This window comes from Lonchura striata, chromosome 2 (genome assembly GCF_046129695.1).
Source record: "Lonchura striata isolate bLonStr1 chromosome 2, bLonStr1.mat, whole genome shotgun sequence".
NCBI classification, from domain to species: domain Eukaryota; kingdom Metazoa; phylum Chordata; class Aves; order Passeriformes; family Estrildidae; genus Lonchura; species Lonchura striata.
The window spans coordinates 19,061,387-19,084,291 of NC_134604.1; the positions used below are offsets into that span (position 1 = coordinate 19,061,387).

At 52.1% G+C, this 22,905-nt stretch overlaps 1 protein-coding gene and 1 long non-coding RNA gene across 4 annotated transcripts in view; one reads left to right on the forward strand and one right to left on the reverse strand.

Annotated features, from left to right (window-relative positions):
- Window positions 1-3,930: 3,930 nt before the first annotated feature.
- LOC144245878 (uncharacterized) lies at window positions 3,931-4,728 on the reverse strand. The gene is made up of 2 exons (XR_013339445.1): window positions 4,613-4,728; window positions 3,931-4,010 (listed from the first exon to the last, which is right to left on the reverse strand). It is a non-coding gene; the product is annotated as an uncharacterized LOC144245878 (long non-coding RNA).
- Window positions 4,509-22,905, forward strand: part of SLCO2B1 (solute carrier organic anion transporter family member 2B1) — a 30,346-nt gene continuing 11,949 nt past the window's right edge. For 2 of the 3 annotated variants that reach the window (XM_021544021.3, XM_021544023.3), the window contains exons 1-7: window positions 4,509-4,613; window positions 12,007-12,096; window positions 15,956-16,093; window positions 16,181-16,343; window positions 17,782-18,009; window positions 19,062-19,160; window positions 19,532-19,662. In XM_021544021.3, the coding sequence (XP_021399696.1) occupies window positions 12,016-12,096; window positions 15,956-16,093; window positions 16,181-16,343; window positions 17,782-18,009; window positions 19,062-19,160; window positions 19,532-19,662 (840 nt within the window). In that variant the 5' untranslated portion in view covers window positions 4,509-4,613; window positions 12,007-12,015. The remainder of the gene's footprint in view (window positions 4,614-12,006; window positions 12,097-15,955; window positions 16,094-16,180; window positions 16,344-17,781; window positions 18,010-19,061; window positions 19,161-19,531; window positions 19,663-22,905) is intronic. The other variant, XM_021544022.3, reaches the window with a different exon arrangement.

Here is a 22,905-nt window from a genome sequence, read left to right on the forward strand (position 1 = left end):
TTTTTTTAAGGGATGAAAACCATCAGCAGAATATCAGGAAAAGGGCAGGACTTCTCGAGTCTTGCAGAGTGCCTTTCTCATGTACATACATATATATATATATATATAGCATATATAGCCTCCAGGGACAAATATCTGGGAGTCTGGGAATTTCCAGCAGTGGCAGCACTGAGCCTTCTCCCCACCTGGGTTTATTTTTTGTCATGAAGAGCTCCACAGGGTAATCCAGTGAGCAAAGAGCATTTCTGGGATCACAAACCTGACCTTGAGAGCAGGAGAAAATCAGGATGAATGCTCTGCCTTGTTTCATGGCTTGGTCCCACCCAGGTTTCAGGCAGTATCCTCAGAGTTTCATAGTCTGGTGTAAAATGCACTCTCTGGGTTGAAGCATAACTGTTTGGTTTTAAGATGGGGCAGAAATAATTTTCTGATGGCTTAAATAAAGGGTTTTTCAAAGCTGTTTTTGTGACTGGAATTACACACAGGTCATTTTCCCTTACTAAGAAGAAGCATGTGAAGTACTTGGAAATTTCTCACAACTGTAAATTAATAATCACCTTTGAGATAATGAGTTTCTTTTTATGACACCAGTACCCTCTTGCTTTTAACATTTGCATTTTAATACTTCAAGAACAAAGACTTTCCTGCATATCGTTCCAACAAAAAGCTGTTTTCTGGTTTAGCTTGTAATTTTTCAATCAAATTAATAACCCTGAAAGCACTTTTATTACTGAGGGTATTTGAAGAGTTTTGTACAAAGATAACTGCATTTTCTGCAACATTACGGGGAAAAAATTTCCACATAGATGTGAACTAACAACTTTGGGGGTTTTTAAACTGATGGCTGACAGATAAAGGATAAGTTCCTGCTAGCACTTGTGTGTCACTGAGTTGACAAATATTTTATCTGTGTAAGCAGATAAATATGAGCTTGGAACTTCTTCATTCTTCTTTAAATACACTCAGTTAATCTGGCATAGCATTAATTTGACAGATCCCACTGCAGCTTCTTGGCAAAACAATGAGACAATTCAACATCTATGTTATAATGATTATTATATTATTTATTTTATATTTCTATTTATAATTATGATTATGTTTATAGCTATAGTTATATTATTGCTATTTTATGTCCACTAACTCTTTGTAGGCGGTGTTTCATGGCATCAGCTCAGACCTGAAAGTGATGCTGTGCAAAAGGGGTAACAGCAAATCTTTTCTTTGGAATTTTAAAGCCTCTTCTTTAGACAGAAGCAATAGAAACTCCTTGAACTAATAACACACTTAATATTAAAAAGTGCTTAAATGCTTTTAGGCATCCAAATGCAGGACGCGGCAACTGGCCTTTTGTTTTGCCCTATTTGTCTACAAATAGTTTAAATTCACTTTCTCGCGGGGTTTCTCCAGGGTTTTTAAGGCAAGAGCTTCGGATCGCGTTGCTCTTCCGTAGGAGCAGCGAGGCAGCAATTCCCAGGGTCGTGCTGCCATCTGGGGTTCCGAGCTGGAAAGGAACGGATATGGACGCCTTCCACAGCCCAGGCTGCTCCAAGCCCCGTTCAACTCAGCCTGGAACACTCCCAGCTACCTTTGCATTAAAAAAAAATTAAATCGTCATTAAAAAAAACCCAAAAAAACCAGAAACCTTTTTTTTTTTTTTTTAAAATAAGAGAATAATAGAAAAGTCTCTTCTTGCTGTGGAAATCCTCCGATTTCCCGTTTCCCAGAATCTGACACATCCTGGTTTTATTTCCTTTGGTGGTGGTTTGGGACTTTTCATTAAACAGGAAAATTTGCAAATTATTCACTTTGGTTCTGATTGAAATACTAAAAGCAGATGACCCTTTCCTGTTGTCCTCTACAGGCATTACAAATATAGACATTAAAAGGCAGGATCCAAGCAGGGACTCAGAAGGCAGCCCCAAAATTCATAGAGGCAAGGCAGCTGATTACCACCAGCCCCCCAATTTAAATCCCAGCTCTGCAAACAATTTCTGCAGAATTCTGAGCATTTTCATCCCGGCTTTCAGCTGGCCCTCTGTGAGGCATCAGTAGAGCCCAGATGTGAAATGCCAGCCCTGATCCAGCTGTCTTTTCCTATCCTCACGTGCAGAAGTGGCCACACGTCCATTTCCCATGCAGGACATTGAGCTGCTCCTTTCCAATCCCAGCTGAAGTCTTGAGCCAAAAGCAGAGTTAGAATAAGCAGCAGAACATGGGCAGTTATGGGATTCCTAATTTTCCAGTCTGGGAGCCTGGATTCATCCACCTGTGCACATCTCTAACCTCAGATATGAGATTTTGATACCTCTTTGCCCAAGTAGGTGCTACTATGGTTTCCTGTGAACTGCTCCCGAGTGTTCCAAGGAATACTCCTTCCTGCAGGAACTCCAGAGGACTCGGCCCCCCTCACCTGACACAGCACTTTTGTGCCCACTCAGGCTTTAATGCTTGCTTTTAATAGGAATTATCCTTTTGGGGAGGCGCTTGGGGTCTGCCCATCCCAATGCTTGGAGGCCAAAGCCTCGCATAACCTAAAAGCTGAAAGAGCACTGGGAAATTTCTTGGCCAGAAAGAAATTTCTTGCCAGAAAACAGCAGCAGCAGGCAGGACACAGCCCCAGGGGCACCAGGACAAACACTGCCCTGCTCTGAACACCCCAGGGGCTTTTTAGGATTGGGCTGGGCTGAGGGGCTTTACACTTCTGCCTCCCTGTCACGGGCAGGGACACTTCCACTGTCCAGCCTGGCCCTAGATGGATGAGCATCCCTTGGGAGCATCCCACGGGGATGTCCCAGAGCTGGGACATGGAACAGCAGGAAAAGGTGCTCTGGGCACCCCCTGCCCGTGGGATGGAGCAGCAGCCAGAGCAGCTGTGGAACCTCGAGCAGCTCAGAACGAGAGCTGAGGAAGTCATTAGATTGTGCTCTTCTTCCATGGAATGTCGCAGCATGAGCTTCCTGCCTCTCCATTCCTGGATATCCCCCTTTCCCTGCCATGCCGGGGCTCCTCGGGGTGTCTGCCTCATGCTGCCCTGCGGCTGTACACTCTCCTCTTCCCCTGGATTATAAAGGAGCTCTGCCCTCCCAGTCCCAAACTGAACCTGTTCCGGGGCTCCCGGGGGATGCTCTGTGCACGGCCCCCAGGGAAGGAAGGAGCTCTGCAGCTGTAAAATATTAATAATATTTGTTTCCATCCAATAATGCCTTCCTGCCACCCTGCAGAGCCAGTGGAGCTGATGAAGTGTCTTTCCTCTGCAGTGGCAGCCCTGCCCAGGAGCACAGCTTGGGGTCACTTGGGTGAAAAGTGCTTTGGGACACACTGGTGTGGCTGTCTCCTGGTGTGGCCAAACACTTCTGTGCTGCCAGAGCTAATAAAGGGCTTGTTTAATTATTGTGTAATGAGCTGGCAGAGGAAGCAGATGATCCTCTCTTGGGAAACATCAAGTCCCTCTGCCCAGTGTGTCCTGTGGGCTGTCCCATCCCTCAGAGCCACACGAGAAATGCCAGGAGGGAAAGGTCGCTGTGCCTTTCTCTGCCTCTGCTGCACCACCACCCTGAGAGGGGAAATATCCCACTTGTAGCTGGGATATCCAGGAGCTTCTTGTGCCTTCTGGGATGGAAGGAGACCAGGGAACTCACCAAAGGGCTCTCCCTTTCCCTCCATGCCTGACTTTCACCCTGGACAGGACTCTAGCTGTCCTGCTCTCCAAGCTGCAACTTTGTGAAATCCGAGTGTGAATTTGCTCTGGCAAAGCTCACCCGTGTTGTGCACCTGTCTGCTGGCAGAGCTGGGGGTGCTCACCTGGAGAAGGATCCAGGGAGGGATCAGAGCCCTTGCAGGGGCTCCAGGAAAGCCGGAGAGTGACTGGGGACAAGGCATGGAGGGACAGGACACAGGAAATGGCTTCCACTGCAAGAAGGCAGGGATGGATGGGGCTGCCTGTTTGTTTACTTCTCCAGTTCCCCTCTGGAAAAGGCTCAGTGCTCAGAGCAAGAGAGTACTGGGTAGACCTTGAAAATAAATAGTCCAGGGTTAGAGAAACAAAGTTTCCATTTCCCAAATCCCAGGATTACACCACGGCTTCAAAATTTACAGGGAAAAAAAACCCCAAACAAACAAACAAAAAAAAAAACAAAACAAACAAACAAACAAACAAACAAAAAAACCAAAAAAAAACAGCAGATGAAGCAAATCGAACAAAAAATTAACACAAGGAAACCGCCCTGGACTGGAGGAATGGGACCCTTGCAGGCAGGGGAGAGGGGACTGAAGCCGGGGGATGGAGGGAAAGCCAAGCCCACTTTGGACTGGGACTGGGTAAGCAGTTCGCCAAGCCCTGGCTCAGCAAACCGCGCACTCCATCCTTCTGGGATTGCAGCTCTAGGAAAAAGAAAACACAAACATAAAATAAACCCTCTTGAAAGGGACTGCAAAAGTTGAATGTGCTCGGTTTTTAGAAGTGCAGGCGAAGCCCCACCTCCGCGTACCGCAGTCCGCACACCCATCCCCACCTCCAGCCGGGAAGGAAAAAGGAGCGAGTGACCCCGGCTCTGCTGGCAGAAGGAAAGTTTCGCTGCCAGCGGCTGAGCATCAGGAGAGCCCCGGAACCAACCGTGAGTATGGCAGCACCAGCTCGCTGCCGGGCTGTGAGAAAGGTGAACTATCTGCCGCTGGCTGCTTTTGCGAGGCTCCTGGATCCGCTGGGGCTGGGAGCAGCTTCACCGGGGAGAGAGGAGTGACAGCACGCCCGCTCCGTGCCAGCCTTCTGCACGTGTGCTTTGTCGCTTCCTCTCTGCTTGTGCTTAATTGTTTGAGGGTCCCAGTGAGGCAGCCCCGCTTATTTCTCCCGTTGCGGGGAATTTTCCCAGTTTTCCCAAGGCTACCCCCGGGAGTTTCTCTCGCGGTTTCACTTCTATAACGGCAGTGGCTCTTTGCAGCCCAGATCTTGGGAAGATGTCAGGCAGCCGTGGAGCTGACCTGTGCCTGCCTGCCAGAGGGAGCCTGGCTGAGCCAAACCCCTCCAGCAGGGCACTGCTTGGAAGGAGAGCTGATCTTACAGCCCTAGAGTCATGGAAAGGTCTGGGGTCAGTGCTGAGCTGCTCCTGCTGAGCTGTTCCATGGCTGCTGGGCTTCTGCCGGCTCCTTCAAACGGGGGAGCTGCCGTGTCCCTTCCAGCCTTTGGGGTGGGCATATCCCCCGGGAACCAGCCGTAGGAACAGCCTGCCCTCCCTGGAGCACGGATTTCAGGTTTGGGGTGAGGTTGGCCACACCTACTGCCTCTGTCAGGTCGCCGTTGTGGTGACCCCGCTGGGCATGGGGATAAGAGGACGGCTCTGCAGCGGTGGGGTGGGCACCTGTCCCGTCCTGTGTGGGGGCTGCTGCTCTGGTCCCATCTCTGGAGATGGGTTCACCTGGGTGGGCAACTCCTGCGTCAGAAGGGAATGGCACTGCCTGTCCCAAAAAACGCCCCCTCCTCCGTGGTTCCTGGCTCCCAGTCTGCTCCCAGTGCTTCCCTGGGGGTGTTGCTCTGCGCCTTGCTCTACCCTGGACCTGCCACATGTGCCCTGGCTGGAGGTGGATTAAATACCGACTGTCTTGAGCTATGCTATGGCTGAGTCTGGGTTTGAGGGATGGTTTGGGAGCTTCACTTCACCCCTCAGCACCTGCCATTGGCACCCAAGGCTTTGGAAAGGTGATTTTCCAAGGAAATGGAGGCAGCGTGGGAGGCACAGCAGCAGTGAGGGGAATTCCTGGCTTGAGACATGATCTGAACACCACGAGGCTCTAAGGCGTCGTCCAGGGAAAACTGAGAGTGCGTGGCTGGAGAAACCCCAGGACAAGATCACACCCAGGGATGCAGGAAAGGGCTTGTTGCTGTCAGGCAGCTTGGCTGGGGCCAGCTGTGGCTCCAGCTGCAGGTCTGGGCACTTCCAGAAGGTAATCTCCATTTTCACTGGGCTGTCTTGGTCCCTCCGAGCGTACATATGACAGTGTAGTCCATAAATGTTAAATAATGGAGGAAGGACACTGAGTTCCCCCTGCTGCCCAAAATATCAGCTTTTCCTCATTTTCCTGTGACAGCTCCAGCCCCCACCAGCTGCTCTGGGCTAGGGCTTCACTCCAGCACTTGCTCCTTGTCCATCCCACCCAGAAATGTCACCAGATCTGTTCCACCAGCAGTGTTTCCTTTGCTGTTCACAGCCAGCTCCCCTCTTGCTGGCTAAGGAATTTTCTCACTTCTCCTAAGCTTTACTCAGTTCCCTTTCCTGGCAGCAGTATTTCCCTGCTCCTGCTCCTCCATTCATCTCTGTTGCTTGCAGGTGGCCAGCGCCATTCCCAGCTCCTGGTGAGGTAAGTTTTACTGGCCACCTCCAAAATTTGGGGATGCTCTGGTTGTTAATCCCTGGGTTAGTGTGGAGGGGGTAAAGAGCTGTCCTTGAATGTCCCTTGGAAATAAATGTTCAGGATTGGGATGTAGCTGCTCCTCATGGAATACTCAGTCTGAGGAGCAGGTCTGTGATCCTGGGCAGACCATGAGTGCAGATGGAGGATCTGGGTGTGTTAGGACTTCTTTTGTCAGAAGTTATAGATAATAAATTGCAAACAAGCTCTAGTTTGTTCCAGGAGGGCTCAGCTCCAGGGAACTGCTGGGGTTTCCACTCAGGATGTGTGTTCGAGGTACGGGGCCATTGCAGGGGTTCTTGCTCCCTGTTTTGCAACAGCTTCCCCTTCAAAAAGTTCATTTTTCTCACCAGAGGTGTCTGTGTCCCTGGAGCCACTCTGGCTCTGCCCATTTCCTCCAGCTGCTCCTTGCATTGCAAACTCTCACAGCTTTCAGGGGAACTCAGCAAAAAAAAAAAAAATCTGTGTTTTTCTCAGTTTTCCCTCCTGTCCAAGCAGCAGTGAAGTACAGAGGGGAAAAAACATCAGGAATGTATTTATGGTGTATGAAACCCCAAATCGGGGAAGCTGTGTTTTGGGATCCCTTCCCTTCAGGCTTCTCTTGGCAGGTGCTTGTCCATAGAGCCAAGCACTGCCTACAGCCTGTGGAAATGCAAATTCCTGCAGGAATTGGGCTCTTCATCCTCCCTTCATCACTTTAACTCCCATCCACGGGCTGGAGCTGATCGAGGCAGGAAGAGTTTCCCTGCCAAACACAGTGGGGGTGGTGCTAGAATAGAAAATGCTGCCAAGGACGTAAGACGAGGCTTTCCTGTGGCACAGCCACATCTGTCCGTCCCAGGGCAGGGTGGTGGGTCTTCAGCACCTGCCTCCATCTAGGAGACTAGAGTGATGTTGTACTCAAAATACTGCACAAAACTGTAGAGGGAAGGAGCAAAGCTGGGAGATCCTGGTGTGGCAAATCTCACAAAGCCTTGAGCCACACCACAAACCCATAGGTGATGGGAAGGAGCGAGGGCAGGAGCAGTTTAAGGGATGATGCTGGTGCACAGGGGGATGCACCCCACCAGAGCCTGGCAAGCAGCAGAAGCAGAGGGTGAGGAGGGGATCTGGCAGGGCTGCAGACCCCAACGGCTCTGCAGCCCTGGGCAGCCTTTGGAAACCAAGCCAAGCCAAGCAAATGATTCATGGAATTATGCAACTCCAGAGCTATCTCCCTCAGCCAGAGGTTCTGGAGTTCCCTCCATCCCCTCCCAAAGCCCGGGCTGTTCCAGGTTGCTTCTCCCTTGGGAGGAAAGGTCACCCCGGGTGCAATGGATGGATGGATGGATGGATGGATGGATGGATGGATGATGGATGGATGATGGATGGATGGATGGATGGAAGGATGGATGGATGGATGGATGGATGATGGGTGGATGGATGGATGGATGGATGGATGGATGGATGGATGGATGGATGGATGATGGATGGATGGATGGATCATGGATGGATCATGGATGGATCATGGATGGATGGATGATAGATGGATTGATGTAAAGCAGCCCTGGGAAGAGCATTTGGCATTGCTGGTGGCTGAGAGGCTGGACATGAACCAGTCCAGAAACTTTCAACCCTGGGCTGATCCCCCAGCCTGGGCAGCAACAGAGGGGGGGATTCTGCCCCTGTGCCCAGGTGAGACCCCACCTGCAGAGCTGCCCCAGCCCTGGGGACACAACAGCAGCACCTGGAGCTGCTGGAGAGAGCCCAGAGGAGGCCCCGGAGATGCTCCAGGGCTGGAGCCAGGCTGGAAGAGCTGGGGGTACTCACCTGGAGAGGAGAAGGCTCCAGGGAGAGCTCAGAGCCCCTTGCAGGGCCTAAAGGGGCTCCAGGAGAGCTGGAGACAAGGGATGGAGGGACAGGACAAGGGGAATGGCTTCCACTGCCAGAGGGCAGTGATGGATGGGATACTGTGAAGACATTCCTGGCTGGGAGCGTGGGCAGGGCCTGGCACAGGGCGCTCAGAGAAGCTGTGGCTGTCCCTGGATCCACAGGGAGTGACATAAGAGTCCTCATCTCTGGTTTAGTACTGTCAGGTGAGCTCCAGCTCCTTCCCCACATCCTGCAGTGTTGGAGCAGGTGAGGATCCTTCCAGAAAGGGCTCCAGCCCTGGCAGAGGGTGCCAGGGAGAGGCAGGGAGCTCTGGGAGACCTCAGCACACACTTGGAGAGCAGATTTTCATCACTCCTGAAGCGGAGGGGTACCAGGGCAGGGCTGGAGCCTCTCCCTTATTGCATCTGCTTGAATGTCATGCATTTCAACACCTGTTTTCCTTTTTCCTCTCATTTTTAACCTCCAGGAATGTTTTCCCATTCTAACTTCTTGTAAGATTTCTGGGACGTGTCGTCTGTGGCCCATTTCTCATTACACAGAGTCGCTGACCTGGGCTGATCTCATTTTCACTTTCTTTTTGCCACAAAGTGCAAGATAGAAACATCTCTCGGGCCCATCTCTGCATCCCTTTTTACTCCCTGTCTTCTTCCGTGCTGTGCATCCACTGCCTTTCCCTTCTGCTGGGTTATAAAGCATCCTTGCACCCACATTTTCCGAGCCAGCTTCCCCTTTACCCCAGGCGCGTTCATAAATACACACCCTGACACACCTCCAGCCTCGCTGCCATGGAGGCACAATTACTCAGCAGAAGGAAGCCAGATTCTGGAATATTTTCTGGCATTTTTAGTCCCCTGCTGGGATTTCATTTCCTGTGTTACACTGGCTGTTATTTGCTCACACTCTGCTCAGCCCAGCATGTGCCTCTCCTTGCTCAGCCGAGGGGAGCAGCTGGTGAGGAAGGCTTCGGATGGAGGCACAGCCTTGGGAATGGGATAGGGTGATGTGCAGCCAGCCCAGACCCTGCTGGCACTGCCAGGACCCTGCTGCAGGTCCCACATGGGGTTTGGGGCATTTCTGCTGCCCTGGTGTCAAAGGAAAGGCAGCCTGGGGACAAGTAGAGCATCTTAATCAGTGCTGCAAATGGTTTGTGGGATTATCTCAGATACAGGCAGTGACAGGACAGGCTTCCCCACTGCCAGACAGCAGGATTAGGTGGGATATGGGGAAGGAATTCCTCCCTGTGTCTGCCCCTGGATCCCTGGCAGTGTCCAAGGCCAGGCTGGACAGGGCTTGGAGCAGCCTGGGACAGTAGAAGGTGTCCCTGCCATGGCAGTGGTGGCACTGGGTGAGTTTTAAGGTCCCTCCCAAGCAAAGGGATTCTCTGCACAGGTGGGGGTTATTCCCCAGCCTGCAGCTCCCTGCAGTCACTGTCCCTTGGGAGCAGGGAGAAGGTGCCAGGCAGGTGAGGCTGGGATTCCTGGCAGAATTTTAGTGTCATCCGTTGGTGTGAGACTGAGCTCAGCTTCCTGTGCCCACTGCACCCAGGGATTGCCATGCAAGGCCTTTCTGGGGGATGCAGTGACCCAGGACAGAAGTGAGAAGAAGACTGGGCTTTGAGGACAAATCCTGCACCTGTAGCTGAAGCAATAACAGCAGATGATGGATCTGCAACACTCTGCACTCTGAACAACCATCTGTCCATCCATCCATCTTTTTTTTTTTTTTTTTTTTTTTTTTTAATGAGTTAAGGCTTATCTGCCTTTTTATTTGATGTGCTCCTTGACCTCTCTGCTGGATCAAAGTACTTTTCTGTTCAGTTTCGTTCCTGAGGGAGAGCGGTGGATGGGCGGGATCTGAGGGCAGGGGTTTATCGTCAGTTCGATCTGCTGGCAAACCCTGCGGTGTTTGAGCCCTCTGCAGAGCACTGCCGCGGGGGTCAGCCCCCTCCCTCCTCCGCACATGTAAAGGAGAGCATGGAAAGGATGTGCTGCTGCTCACCGCTGGATTTGTGGTTTGCAGGTGCAATGAGGGACAAAGGGACTAGCACAGTTAACCAGGACATGGAGCCTGCAGTGGCTTCCAGCTCCATGAGCACTCCCATCCCTGCGAATCCAGCCTCCTTAGGGTTTCCTGTCTTTGGTGTTCCATCCTTTTTCTCCCCCCTGAGCATCCGAGGGGCTGCAGCAGGGCTGTCAATAATTCATCAGGGCTGGAGTCAGGCAGGTGCCTCTGCCCCAGCACTGCTGAACCGTCCAGGGGCCCGGCGAGCTTTTCCTGCCTGCTTTAATTTCCGATCAAATCAGCTTTATTGATCCCACCCTGGATTTGTTACAGCAATATCTCTCGGAATGGGCTGAGGGCAGCAATTGCTTGCTGCAGGGGCTGCTGCAATACCTTGTGTGGGTTCCCTCTGGAATTCGCTGCTCCTGTGCACCGTGCGAAGGGTTTACAAACACCACAGTGAAGGCAGGCTCCCCCTGCTATTTACATAGCAGAAGTTACAACAACCCGTGCATTTGTTAATTTGTTTGAGTCTGCTAGAAGTTACATCAACCCCTGCATTTGTTAATTTGTTTGAGGCTGCGGGTCCTCGCTCCTTTGCTTCTCATCATGCGGGAAAATAGAATTACACACAATAATAATGGGAAGCCTTTCACCCCATTTGCTGTAGAGATGAAAACATCTATTAGAATGTGCTGAACAACAACTTAAAGCCTAATGGCTTTAACATGTCTCCAAACAATGCAGCTTCCTGAGTAGGAAGCCTGGGTACAATAACCCAACAAAGACATCGCTGGTCCCTGGAGAGGAGGCACTGGGAGGCCAGAGAGCAGGGAAAGAGATCTGCGGGCAGGGAGGGGGTGCTGGCTTCCCACGGGCTGGAATTTCTTGGCATGGTCACATTTAGTTGATGGCTGGGGGCCTGAAAGCAAGAGTGGAGGGGTTCTGCCAGGGGAGATGCAGAAATGCCATGGGTGCAAATGGGATGCACAGGGAAGCAGGGCTTTAATCCACTCGAGCCCAGCACAGCGAGGGGTGGGAAGGGCTTGCTGAGCCCCCCATGTGCAGGCAGGAGCCCGGACACATCCCTCCAGAAGCAGGACTTTTCACTATGTCCCCTTGAACTTCTGGCATTCTGCAATAATTCATCAGGGCTGGAGCCAGGCAGGTGCCTCTGCCCAGCACTGCTGAACCCTGTGTCCCCTTGAACCTCTGGGGTTCTGCAGCCCCCTGAGATCTCTCTCAGAGCCCATTTCTGCAGCCCATGGGATCCCTCTGGAAACCCACTTCTGCAGCTCACTGGTACCCTTTTATTCTCATTTCTCCAGGCAGCTGAGGTACCTCTGGATGGCAGCACAGCCAGCAGCTTTGTCAGCTGCTCTCCCAGTGTTTGCTGCCAGCTAGCTGAGGGTGCCCCATTACCATTGATAAGGACATTGATAAGGACATCACACCGCCCCCAGGAATGTTTCACAATATTGTTCTTGGCTCTGCTGAACAGCATTTCACCTTTCAGGACTCTGAGGTTTAACACTTTGCAGGATGCTTTGTTGCTTTACAGAATTAGAGTGCTCGGAGAGCAAAGGAAACCCAGGAACAATCCGTGATTACTTGGGAGGCCGTGTGCCTGCTGTGGGGGTGTTTGCAAAGCTTGACAGGATTTTACCTGCCGAGCAGGAGGGAATTCAGGCACAGCCACGAGCATTGTGCTGAATGATTTCTCTCTGACAGGCTGACAGAATGACAAGCAAGGCTCCAAGGAGCAGCCAGATAGACACGGCCCGGAACACGCTCTGCAGGAGCCCCTTTCTCAGTGTCAAGGTAAATGCCCTCTGCTTTCTCCAGCACCGCCTCAGATCTCTGGCCTGGGAAGGAGTTCAGCTTCCTGCAGGAGGCACCGAGAGGATTTATGGGCACCAAGTGTGTTTGGAAAATGCTTCCTGTGTTTACCAGGGCGGAAGTGCCTTTGGTGTGGAGCTGTCTCCATTCCCAAGCCAGCAGTGTTTCAGTGCAGGTTTAACTCCCAGATCCTGCAGGGTTTAGCTCTAGAGAATCACAGGATGGGATGTGTTGGAGGGACCTTAAAGCTCATCCAGGGCCATGGGCAGGGACACCTTCCACTGTCCCAGGTTGCTCCAAGCTCCAATGTCCAACCTGGCCTGAGACACTGCCAGAGATCCAGGGCTGAGCACCCTGTGCCAGGGCCTGCCCACTCTCACAGACAACGATTCCTAATTTCCAAGATGCCATCTAGCCCTGGCTTTGTCAGTGGGAAGCCTTTCTTCTAAGTCTTGGCTCCTCCTGGGTCTGGTGCAGCCCCAAGCCCTCCAGGTGAGGGTTTGAGGAGCTCTGCAGAACCACAGACTGCACTCCAGAGGGTTCCCTCTGTCTTGAAACATCTGCTTCATTCCCTTCTGCCTCAATAACTCCTTGTTCTCAGTAGTGACAGCCCTAAAATCAGTGTACAGTGCTATGTTCAGGGTAGCTGGAAGCCAATTACTTGGCTCATTAGAGAATCTCACCAGGCCAGAGAGCAGAAGGTGACAGTCAGTCTTGAAGGCTCAAGATCTCTCTGTCCCTTTTGTGGGGAAGATTTGGGGTTTTGAGGGTTTTTCTGCACATGTTGGTGCATTTAATCACCCTCCTCATGTGGCAGAAGGGAAGTGAGGCCCTGAGGCAGAGGCTAGCAGAGCACAGAGGTTGGAGACACAGAGCCATGTCCTGAGGCTCTTCCCCAATCCTATTTCAGCCCATTCAGCTGTTTTTTATCTGGTGGGTTTTGTTTGGTTTTTATTTACTTGCCAGCAAGGTTAACTTTAGAAATATGACCCCACTGATTTTTCCATGAGGAGATATTTTAAAGGGTTCAAAGATTAAACCATGGAGGGGCAAAGCCAGCTCAGGCCTGTGAGCAGAGTTGAGCTGTATTTTGCTGTATCTGTGAAGGTAGATCCTAAAATCCCAAAGTGGTTTGGGTTGGACCTTAAAGACCCTCTTGTTGCAACCCCTGCCACGGGCAGATGTGGAGGAAGCTCTTGTCACCAAGAACACAGCTATCCTCAGCACAGGATGTTTTCCCCTCATCTCTTAGTGTTTTTTTTTCCAGAAGTTAGGCCACCCTGTCCAGTTTCTAAATGACTTCCTCAGAAAACAAAACTTGCAGCCCAAGGTTTGAATGGCTCTTGCAGACACAGAACAATTGCACAATGCGGTTGGCTGTGTTTTAAGTAGATGAAGGACCAAAAATCACAGCACTGCAGTTTTCATGTGTATTTATATCTTCAGAGGGCATGCCACAAGAGCCAAGGGCCACATGTCAAAATGCAGCTGAGGGACATAACTAAAAACTGCCCTGTTTGGCTTCAAGGAGCATTATGATTTAGATGGGATATTGGGAAGGAATTTTTCCTTGGGACAGTGGGGAGGCCCTTGGATCCCTGGCAGTGCCCAAGGCCAGGCTGGATGGGACTTTCAGCCACCTGGGACAGTGGAATGTGTCCCTGTCCTTGGCAGGGGTGGCACTGGATGGGCTTTAAACCCCCTCCCAACTACAGGCTCAGCCAAACTGGTTCCAGCTGTTTCCTCCCAGCCCCATTTGCCATAAGCACAGCCCAGTGTGCCTTTGTCACATGCTGAGGCACTAAACCCTCTCTGAAAATAGCCTCCAGAATCTCCCAGACACGTGGAGGGAGAGTGGTGGGGACGTGCTGGTGTCACATGTGCACATGTGGGGTGGCAGCAGCAGTGCCTCACCAGTGTTTGGGTTCTCTGCTTTGCTTTAATTCCACGGGAGTAGAGGGAAGGCTTTACAAGCACAGCTAAGCCCTGGGGCTGCTCCTGGTGTCCATGTCCTGCTGCCAGGGAAAAAGGCTTGGGAAAAGCCTGGTGTCTGCCAATCCAGGTCACCTGCTGGGCCAGCACATCAGTCCCACCAAACCAGCAGAACCAAAGGCCAGGGAAAGCCTGTTCTTTCTTTTCCTGGCAAAAAATTCATGGCTGAGAGCAAAGAGTCCCTGGATGCAAAACTGGGGTCCTTGCCCAAGCCTCTGCAGGTCCTCTGCAGTGCCATGTCTTCTAAAATACCAGATTCCCAATGCATTTTGAGCTGCAGAGGATGTGGGGAAGTGCTGGGCAGCTTCTGAGCTGCTGTGAACCCGTGAAGTTCCAGGATTTGGATGCTCAGGGGGCTGTGTGCTATGGATGCCCGGAATAAACAGATCTGCTTTCAGCCTTTCCATCTGAAGTGATGTGTTCAGAAAGCAGAGCCTGGACACAGCCAGCAACTTGGAGGAACGTAGGAGTTTCAGCAAAGCTGACTCTGGGGACACTTTCCTTTGGCTGAGTGACATTTTCCCAGTCCAGACCTGTTGCACCTGACAGTAGTGACATGAGGAAGGGGGAAGGTTCTGGGTGGTGTCCTGGTGCATCATGCCAGTCCATCACTTTGGGAGGCGGTGGCCACAGCCCAGTCCTGCAGTTCTCAGCCAGGATAGCCAGGGGTTTGACATTCCCCCTTTCTGTGCTGTGGATGTTCCCTTGGCTGACAGAGCAGGCCAGTTTGGCAGTGACCTTACTTGAGGTCTGGATCAGAATGAGATGTGGCAGAAATCCAGGCCAAGCTGAGCAGTTTCTCCATGGTGGGAGTTGCTGCAAAACACATGAAGCAGGAGCAGTGCCCCGAGGGTTTGGGCACCATCCCAGGCTGAAGGCAGCAGCTCTGGAAGGAGCCAGGGCCATGCAGCTGGTCCTGCAGGGAGATGGGTGGGCCATGTCCTGAGGTTGTGTGACTGGGCTGGTTATTTGAGCTCCTCTGGGGGCTGGAGGGGTGCCTGGGAGGGCCACAAAGCAGCAGGGAGGAGGAAGGAGTATGGAGATTATTTTCTGGAGGAGGGCAGATTATTTTCTGGAAGATGGTGGGCTTGGACAAGGTTTGCTTCTGGAAGGGGAAGAGAACCATCACATTTTCCAAAGGAGATGTGTTTTATGTCTAAGGCTTTGTGAGAACTAAAGGAAAGGAAAGCAGCCTAAATTCTTCTCCCTGACCTGCTGACTTTCTCTAAAGGAGTTGTTTGTTGGTGTGTTTGGAAGGGCTCATTCCTGTCCCAGAAGAGCTCCCACACTGGGGATGGCTGTCTGCCTCTGGCTGAATGGGAACAGGAATGTTGTGCAACCTCCCTTCTGCTGCCGCATCCAAGGGATGGGGCCAACACAAACAGGCATCATCCCAGCTGAGGGCACGTGTTTGTCCAAAGCCACTTCTCAGATGAAGAAATTACAGCCTCCTCGCAGACACTGACCCTGCTGTTACTTCTGGCAGAGGCCAATTTCATGGTTCTGACCTAACCTCAGAAGGTTTCACTGGTGCCAAAGCAGGGGTGATATTTCCAAGGCTTGTGGTCAGAGGTTTAAGTTGGATAATGGTGCCTTTCTGAGGGGGATGCAGTTAGTTGTGCTGCAGCTCTCAATGACCCTGCAGCTCTCAGTGACCCTGCAGCTGTCACTGACCTTGCAGCCCTCAATGACCCTGCAGCTCTCAGTGACCCTGCAGCTGTCACTGACCTTGCAGCTCTCAGTGACCCTGCAGCCTTGGGTGACCTTGCAGCCCTGGGTGACCCTGCAGCTCTGGGTGACCCTGCAGCTGTCACTGACCCTGCTGGGGGTTCCATTTCTGTGTTGGCAGTTCTTTGTGTTCTGCCACGGGCTGCTGCAGCTCTCCCAGCTCCTGGTCTCGGGCTACCTGAAGAGCTCCATCTCCACCATCGAGCGACGCTACGGCCTCTCCAGCCAGACTTCAGGGCTGCTGGCGTCCTTCAATGAGGTGAGCAGCAGCACCAAGCCCATCCCTGTGTCCCCGTCCCCGCGCTGCCCTGCCCTCAGGAGACACTGGTGCCGTCTGTTCCCGCAGGTTGGGAACACGCTGCTGATAGTCTTCGTCAGCTACCTGGGCAGTCGTGTGCACCGGCCACGGCTCATTGGCTGTGGGGCCCTGCTGGTGTCACTGGCCGGCTTCCTCATGGCCCTGCCGCACTTCATCACAGGGCCCTACAAGTACGACCACTCCGTGGCAAGTGAGCATTCCAGAAAATCGTCTTGGGCCCCGGGGGACGGAAGATGGAAATAATGGGATGACAGAATGGTTTGGGTGGAAAAGGGACTTAGAGATCATCTCGTTCCACCCCTGCCACAGGCAGGGACACCTTCCACCATCCCAGGGTGTTCCAGCCTGACTTTGGGCACTGCCAGGGATCCAGGGGCAGTCACAGCTGCTCTGGGCAGCCTGTGCTCAACACCCTCACAGGGAACAATTCCTTCCCAATATCCCATCTATCCCTGCCCTCTGGCAGTGGGAAGCTCTTGTGAAATGACCTTCCCTCCAGGCACTAGGAGCTGCAAGCTGTTGGCTTCTCCTCAGTAAATTTTATTTTTCTGAGAATGAAATAATCTCAACCCTCAGAGGCAACAGCTACTGGTGGAAAGCAGAGCCACGGGATGTGGGAACCATGGCAAAGGGCGGGAAAACAATCAAAATGCAGGCTGTGCCTCTGATTCCCCTTGTTTGCTGCACATCCAGCCTGACCTGCCTTCCCTGGTCTAGCTGGGCTGTCTTTGAGGTTTTAGACCCCACTGGAACATCAGCCTCCCTTGAGATACATGCAGGCCTAAATCATTCATGTTGGGAACAGGACAGGGTGGGCTTGGAATCTTCTCCCTGAAGGAAAATAAAGGGATGAGAAATGAAAGAAAGGAGAAAGCAAGTTACTTGCTGCCTTCCCAATTCCTGCCATGAAGCTCCAGCAAGTCTTCTAGAAGCCTCTACTGAACAGCTTTTGTTTGGCTCACCAGAGGGAGGGCAGCTGGTGCAGATAACTGCAGACACCAAAGGAAGGCTGAGTAGGTCAATCATTGCTGGCTGCAAGCAGGGGCCAGCTGCAAAGCCCAGCTTGGAAACAATGAGTTGGTGTTTCAGCAGTGCTGCTGAAGGTGGGCCCGTGTCCCAGCACTTGTAGTTCCACAGAATCTGGGGCATCACTGTGGGAATCCTGCTATCAGCACCACCACCCCCTTGCCCGGGGTTGTAAGGAAGATGAGGGTGCTAGAATCAGCACTCTGACTTAGGCAGCTTTTCTGAGGAAAATGAGTTCTCATTTCCTACGTAGCTGCCCACAAAATCTGCAGATTTGCTCATTTACCTGTATTGGGCAGTCTGTCAAAGGTCCTGGGGGTGACTTCAGCTGTACTTCCTTGATGGAGGGAAAGCCTTGGAGGCTTTCCAGGCTCACGAGCCCATCTCTGTGAACAGCAGTGCAGTTCACAGATCTTTGCACCTTCTTTGAGTTTACTTTTACCTGCCATCTAAGGATAAGATAAGGACATGGAGCTGCTGGAGCAAATGTAGAGCTGAGGGTGTTCTCCTGGAGAAGGCTCCAGGGAGACACTTCCAGTGCCTAAAGAAAGAAGTTGTTTCTGCAGACCAGGCTCCTCAGACATGTCCCCTTGTCACCATAGGCACCTTCAGCAACACCACGGACCTGTGCCAGCCCAGGGCCCTGGGGGCCTGGGCCAACCTGAGTGATGCCAGCTGCACCCCCCATGCCTCCAGGGAGAACCACGAGGTTCTCCTGGTGATGTTCATGGCCCAGGCCCTGCTGGGCATCGGTGGCGTGCCCATCCAGCCCTTCGGCATCTCCTACATCGACGACTTCGCCAGTGAGAGGAACTCCCCCCTCTACCTGGGTAAGGCTGGGCTCCTCGGCAGGGGGAGAGGCTAGGCCAGAGGTGGCAGCAAGGCCAAACTGGGCTAATTTGCATTAATGAGAGCAGGGTTCTTTACAGCCCTTCTGCTCTGCCCACAGCCAGGAAAGATTCTGCAAGAAGAATTTATCTGCTTCAGGCTTGGGCAGACAGCAGGAGAGCTGGGAAGCACTGTTTGGGGCAGGAGCTGGGGTTTTTGGTCTGATGGTGACAGCCTGGAGATGGAGTTAATTACCATCTCCTCGTCCAAAGAGACTTCAGGGAGGCCTAGAGGAACAGCCTGATCTCTGTGTTCACAAGTGGCAGTTGTGGGTTTAAGGGACTCTGTTTAACTGTTAGCAAAGCCATACAAAGCAAAGAAAGCAGTTTCAATCAGCTAGGAGATGAAGGGGTATCCTTCAGCAGAGGTCCCTCTCCAAGCTGGAGAACAGCTTGGGCACAGGCCCAAAAAGGGGTGCCCCAGGGTGGTAGGATGGACAAGATGGTCCTTGCAGGTCCTTCCAGTCTTTTCCCAGCTGTTATCTGTCACAGCTTTCAACTGAATGGAACACCAAAGGTAGATCAAAACCAGGTCATTACTGTCAAAAAAAGGAGGCACAGCATCAAATTTTGCCCTGGTAGATGATCCAAATCTCTCACATGTAAGGCAGGAGTTGAATCTTACATGTACGGATTTCTTTTATCAGTAATTCACAGACAAGAGTTTACTAAAAACTTTTATCTCCTTAACCTTGTAAAACCTGGTGTTCCCTGGATTACTGATGCCAAGGGGCACCTCTTGTTCCTGGGAGTACTGCAGTCCTTCTAGGAGGTTGAAGACAAGCATCACAAAAGGTCTGAGCTGTGCCAAAGGGAATTCCAAGTGGGAAAGGAATCCAGGGAGCATGGGCTGCTGCTCTTGGAGACAAGAAATCTGCCAGGGAAGTGGGCTGTGCTGGAGGCAGGTGCAGCAGAGCCTAGTCCCACCCTGAGGCACCTCTGTCCCCATGGTGCCTTGCCCAGGCTGAGCCCTGCCTGTTCTCGTGCTCCCACAGGAATCCTGTTCTCCCTGACGGTCATCGGGCCGGGGGTGGCCTTCATGCTGGGCTCTGCCATGCTCCAGTTTTACGTGGACATCGACAAAGTCAGCACAGGTGGGACAACGTGTCCTGGCAGAGCTTCGGGAGCAGAGGGGCTTCCAGCCCCCTGGGGCTTCTCTGCCCAGTCCCTGCCAGCAGGGCACAGTGGGCATCCAGCACATCCCTGTGCCAGCTGTCTCCATCCAAAGGAGCTCCTTGGATGCCTTGGGGACAGCAGTGAAATGGGGAAGAGACAATGAAGTGTGATTTAGTGGTGGGATGATCGGGGCAAACGCTGCTCAGGCCCCAGAACAGATGGTCCCTGGGCTGGGAGCCACCACCTAGGGGTGATGGATGCTGGGGCTGGCTGGGGCCACCCTTTGGTGCTCTGGGCTACCTGCCTTGTCCCAGCACTGGGCTGAAGCCCCTCTCCTCTTGTGTTGCAGCTGAGGTGCAGCTCACCAGCAAGGACCCGCGCTGGGTGGGGGCCTGGTGGCTCGGGTTCCTGGTGGCCGCCAGCCTGGTGGCCCTATGTGCCCTGCCATACTTCTTCTTCCCACGGGAAATGCCAAAAGAGGTAGGAGAGGTTCTGCACACACACTCACCTTGGTGGGGCCAAAATGTAAGCCACAGGAAGCGGAACCACTGATGGTTCTGTTCCTCAGGGAGGGGAGGAGGATGCAGTCCCAGACTGTCATGGTTACAAGAGGTTTGCCAGGGGAGGCAGAGGGCAGCCAGCTTTGTCTGTCTTGGCAGCTTTTGTCTGGCAGCAGTCCTGAATTTTGGAGGTGGAGCTGAAATTCCATCCCTGGGCCCCTGGCAGATGAGGACAGCTCTCGTCCAGCAGTGGCTGGGGAACAGGGCAGGCAGTGTCTGAGTAGGTCAGAGCTGCTCATCAGGGTATGGCACAGCTCAGGAGCCCCCCGAGCATGTTCCCAACACCTCGGGAGCAGCGTGGTGGAATGGGCAGAGCTAGCAGAGGGCTGGCATGCTGCTGGAGATGCTGGGACGTGCTAGAAGGTGAAGCTGTGCTCCTCTCGGTGTCTTGGCTGTGCTGGAAGTGCTGTCACTGCCCTCCATGTGTGCTGAGCCTCGAGGGAGTGTGGAAACCTCCCTATCTGAATAAGTCTCTGCACCCATGCAGAGTAATTCTTCATTCCTCTTGCCACTGCCTGAATTTCCACAGGAACTGGTGGAGACTGGGGATTCCCTGACCTGATTTACCACTTTGGCTTGGGGATGCAGTGATTTACTGCTGGCTGCCGTGAGCTGTGAGGTGCTGAGGTGCTCTGTGCACAGCAAGATAGGGGTGACCCCAAATGCAGTGTGCCCTGATTGCTTCTCCTGTGGCCTGGGCTGCTCCAAAGCCTTAGGGAAGCTCTGTGCTAGCAGGCTCTGCTCAGCACTCTCCATCTTAAGGAAAAGTTCTTCATTAAGGCTGATGGGAATATTAATTTCATAAACGCCTCTTGAGAGAAGATAATGCATTTCCAGCTAAAACAGCTGCACTTTCTGGCAAGTGCTGCACTCTGAGCAGTTTGGAAGAATTTAAGGGAGAACGGGCTATTGATTTTAAAAAGAGCAGGAAGATTTCACCCCACTCTGCTGGCTGGGATCTGTGGGGAGCACTCTCACATGGCTGAGCACCCACGTGTCCCTCAGCAGCATGTGGATTTCTTGACTTCTTGGATTTCTCCCCGTTTTTGCATCTCCCTCAGAAAGCTCTTGGAATCTACTGACAGTTTAAAGCAATAATAGGAAAATACAGTAAATAGCCAAATTCTGCCCTCCTTGCAGAATGGGAGGGACTGGGGTTAGCCATGTCTGTCCCGTGGGGATATCAGCACCAGCAAAGGGCCCTGCCTAAAAAATTCAGATAAAAACCTCTGCAGAAAGTTTGCCACGTGCTGTACTGGGTAACACATGTGAGCTGCAGGAACACTCCAAGATGTGCTGGAAATGGATGTTTTCCTGTATTTGTGTACTGTCCTGCCCATAACATGTGGGAAAAGCACAGCTCTGTTCTGCCCAGAGGCAGCTGAGGCATTCCAGCTGGGACTCCACTTCTGCCCACCCTCCTCAATGGGCATCATGCAGCAAACACTGGGTATTACCCAGCCCTCTGTGTCTGTGGAGACTGATCTGCCTCCTCCCAGCAGCCAAGACACGTGTACGTTTCTTTATTCCACAGCCACGTTGCAGCTTCACCTTTTTTTGATGAATTCTTTCTTTGAAGTTCCTGGAATGGCTCATGTTAACATTAATGATAGTATGGGGCTGCTCTTTTGATCTTTCTTTCATAAATTAGTCACTCCAGACCCAGAACATTTTTATTTCTCTGCTTTGCTGCTTGTCGGTAGGTTTCTAGCACCAAAATATCCTGAATAATACCATTGAGGGCTGATCACTGCAAAGCCATGAGGTTGTCATGAAATCAGGAAGGGGGATGAGAGGATGAGGCTCTTATACTGGACAAAGTGTTTTCAGTCAAGAACAGCTTTTTTCCCAGTAATTCCAGTTTAATCCCGAGCCATTCCTTGGAGTTGTGTCCTGGATTGTGAGGACCACCAAAGGCAGCCCGGGAGCACAGGGCATGGTCTGAAGAACAAAGAGGGCCAAGTGGCAGGACAGGCTACAGGAATCTTGGTCTCTACAGCTGGATTTTCCGCAGGGAGCTTTAAAGACAGGCACAAACAGCAGCCAAAAATAATCCTCCCATTTGGTGGGAGCAAGGTGTCTCTCAGCTGGTTATTTTAATACTCCTGGAAATAGGGCTGCTGGAGGGACCCACATTGGCTGGAAGAGGCATAATGAAGTGTTTGTAGGGAATCTGACCTTGTCAAAAGGAAAAGAATTCTTTCCCAAGCCGTGAAGCTTTACACTTCATTTGTCTACTATGAAAATAACTTCTCTGACCTTACTTTTCAGTGAGCTGGGAGTGCCAGGTTCTGTTCACAGCCAGAGGGAAACTCTGCAGAAACCTCAAAATAAACAAAGAAGACCTCTCTGTCACAGAGCAGGTCATTTATCCCTGTTTCCAGGGGTGTATTTGGATTAAGCCGGCCTGCTGGCACCTCTGGCTGCCCTTCTCACAGGTGCAGTAGCAGGTGGGGAGAGCAGGAGCTGCCAGGAAAAGCTGCTTTCATTTTCCCTTCCTGCAGAGCCCTACTCAGCCATGCCTGGATTTATTCATGTCTGTGCAGAGAAAAGGGGGATTTCCCCAGGCCAAGGTCACATTGGGGATGCTCTTCCTGATGCAGAGTGTGTGGGAGCTTCATTCTTCTTCCTCAAAAGTCTGTCTGCCTCCTCCAGCCCCCTGAGGGTGGAAGTGATGCCAGTGGACTCATGGAATAATGGCATGGGAGGGGTTAGAGGGACAGTAAAGCCACCCCTGCCATGTCAGGGACACCTGCCACTGTCCCAGGGTGCCCCAAGCCCCAGTGTCCAACATGGGCACTTCCAGGGATCCAGGGGCAGATAAAAATGCAGACAAAATCTCACTGCAAAAACATGAGATGCAACGAGTGGCACCAAGAAGCTGAGTCCTTTAAGGAACCATCCAGGAAAATCCAAGTGTGGGGGCATTTTGCAAGCTGAGTTTGTTTCTCCTTGGCATGATGCTGGGGCAGGGCTGAGCAGCCAGCTTGTGTTACTGCATCTTCCAGCTCCAGCTTGACAAATTTCTGGCATGACAGTGCCAAAATTCAATGTGGCAGAGGTACAGCATGCTCCTCAGGGCTTGGGCATCTCTGATGAGGCAGCCAGCACCATTCCAGCACCATGCCAGCACCACTCCAGCATCATCCACAGCAAGCAGGCA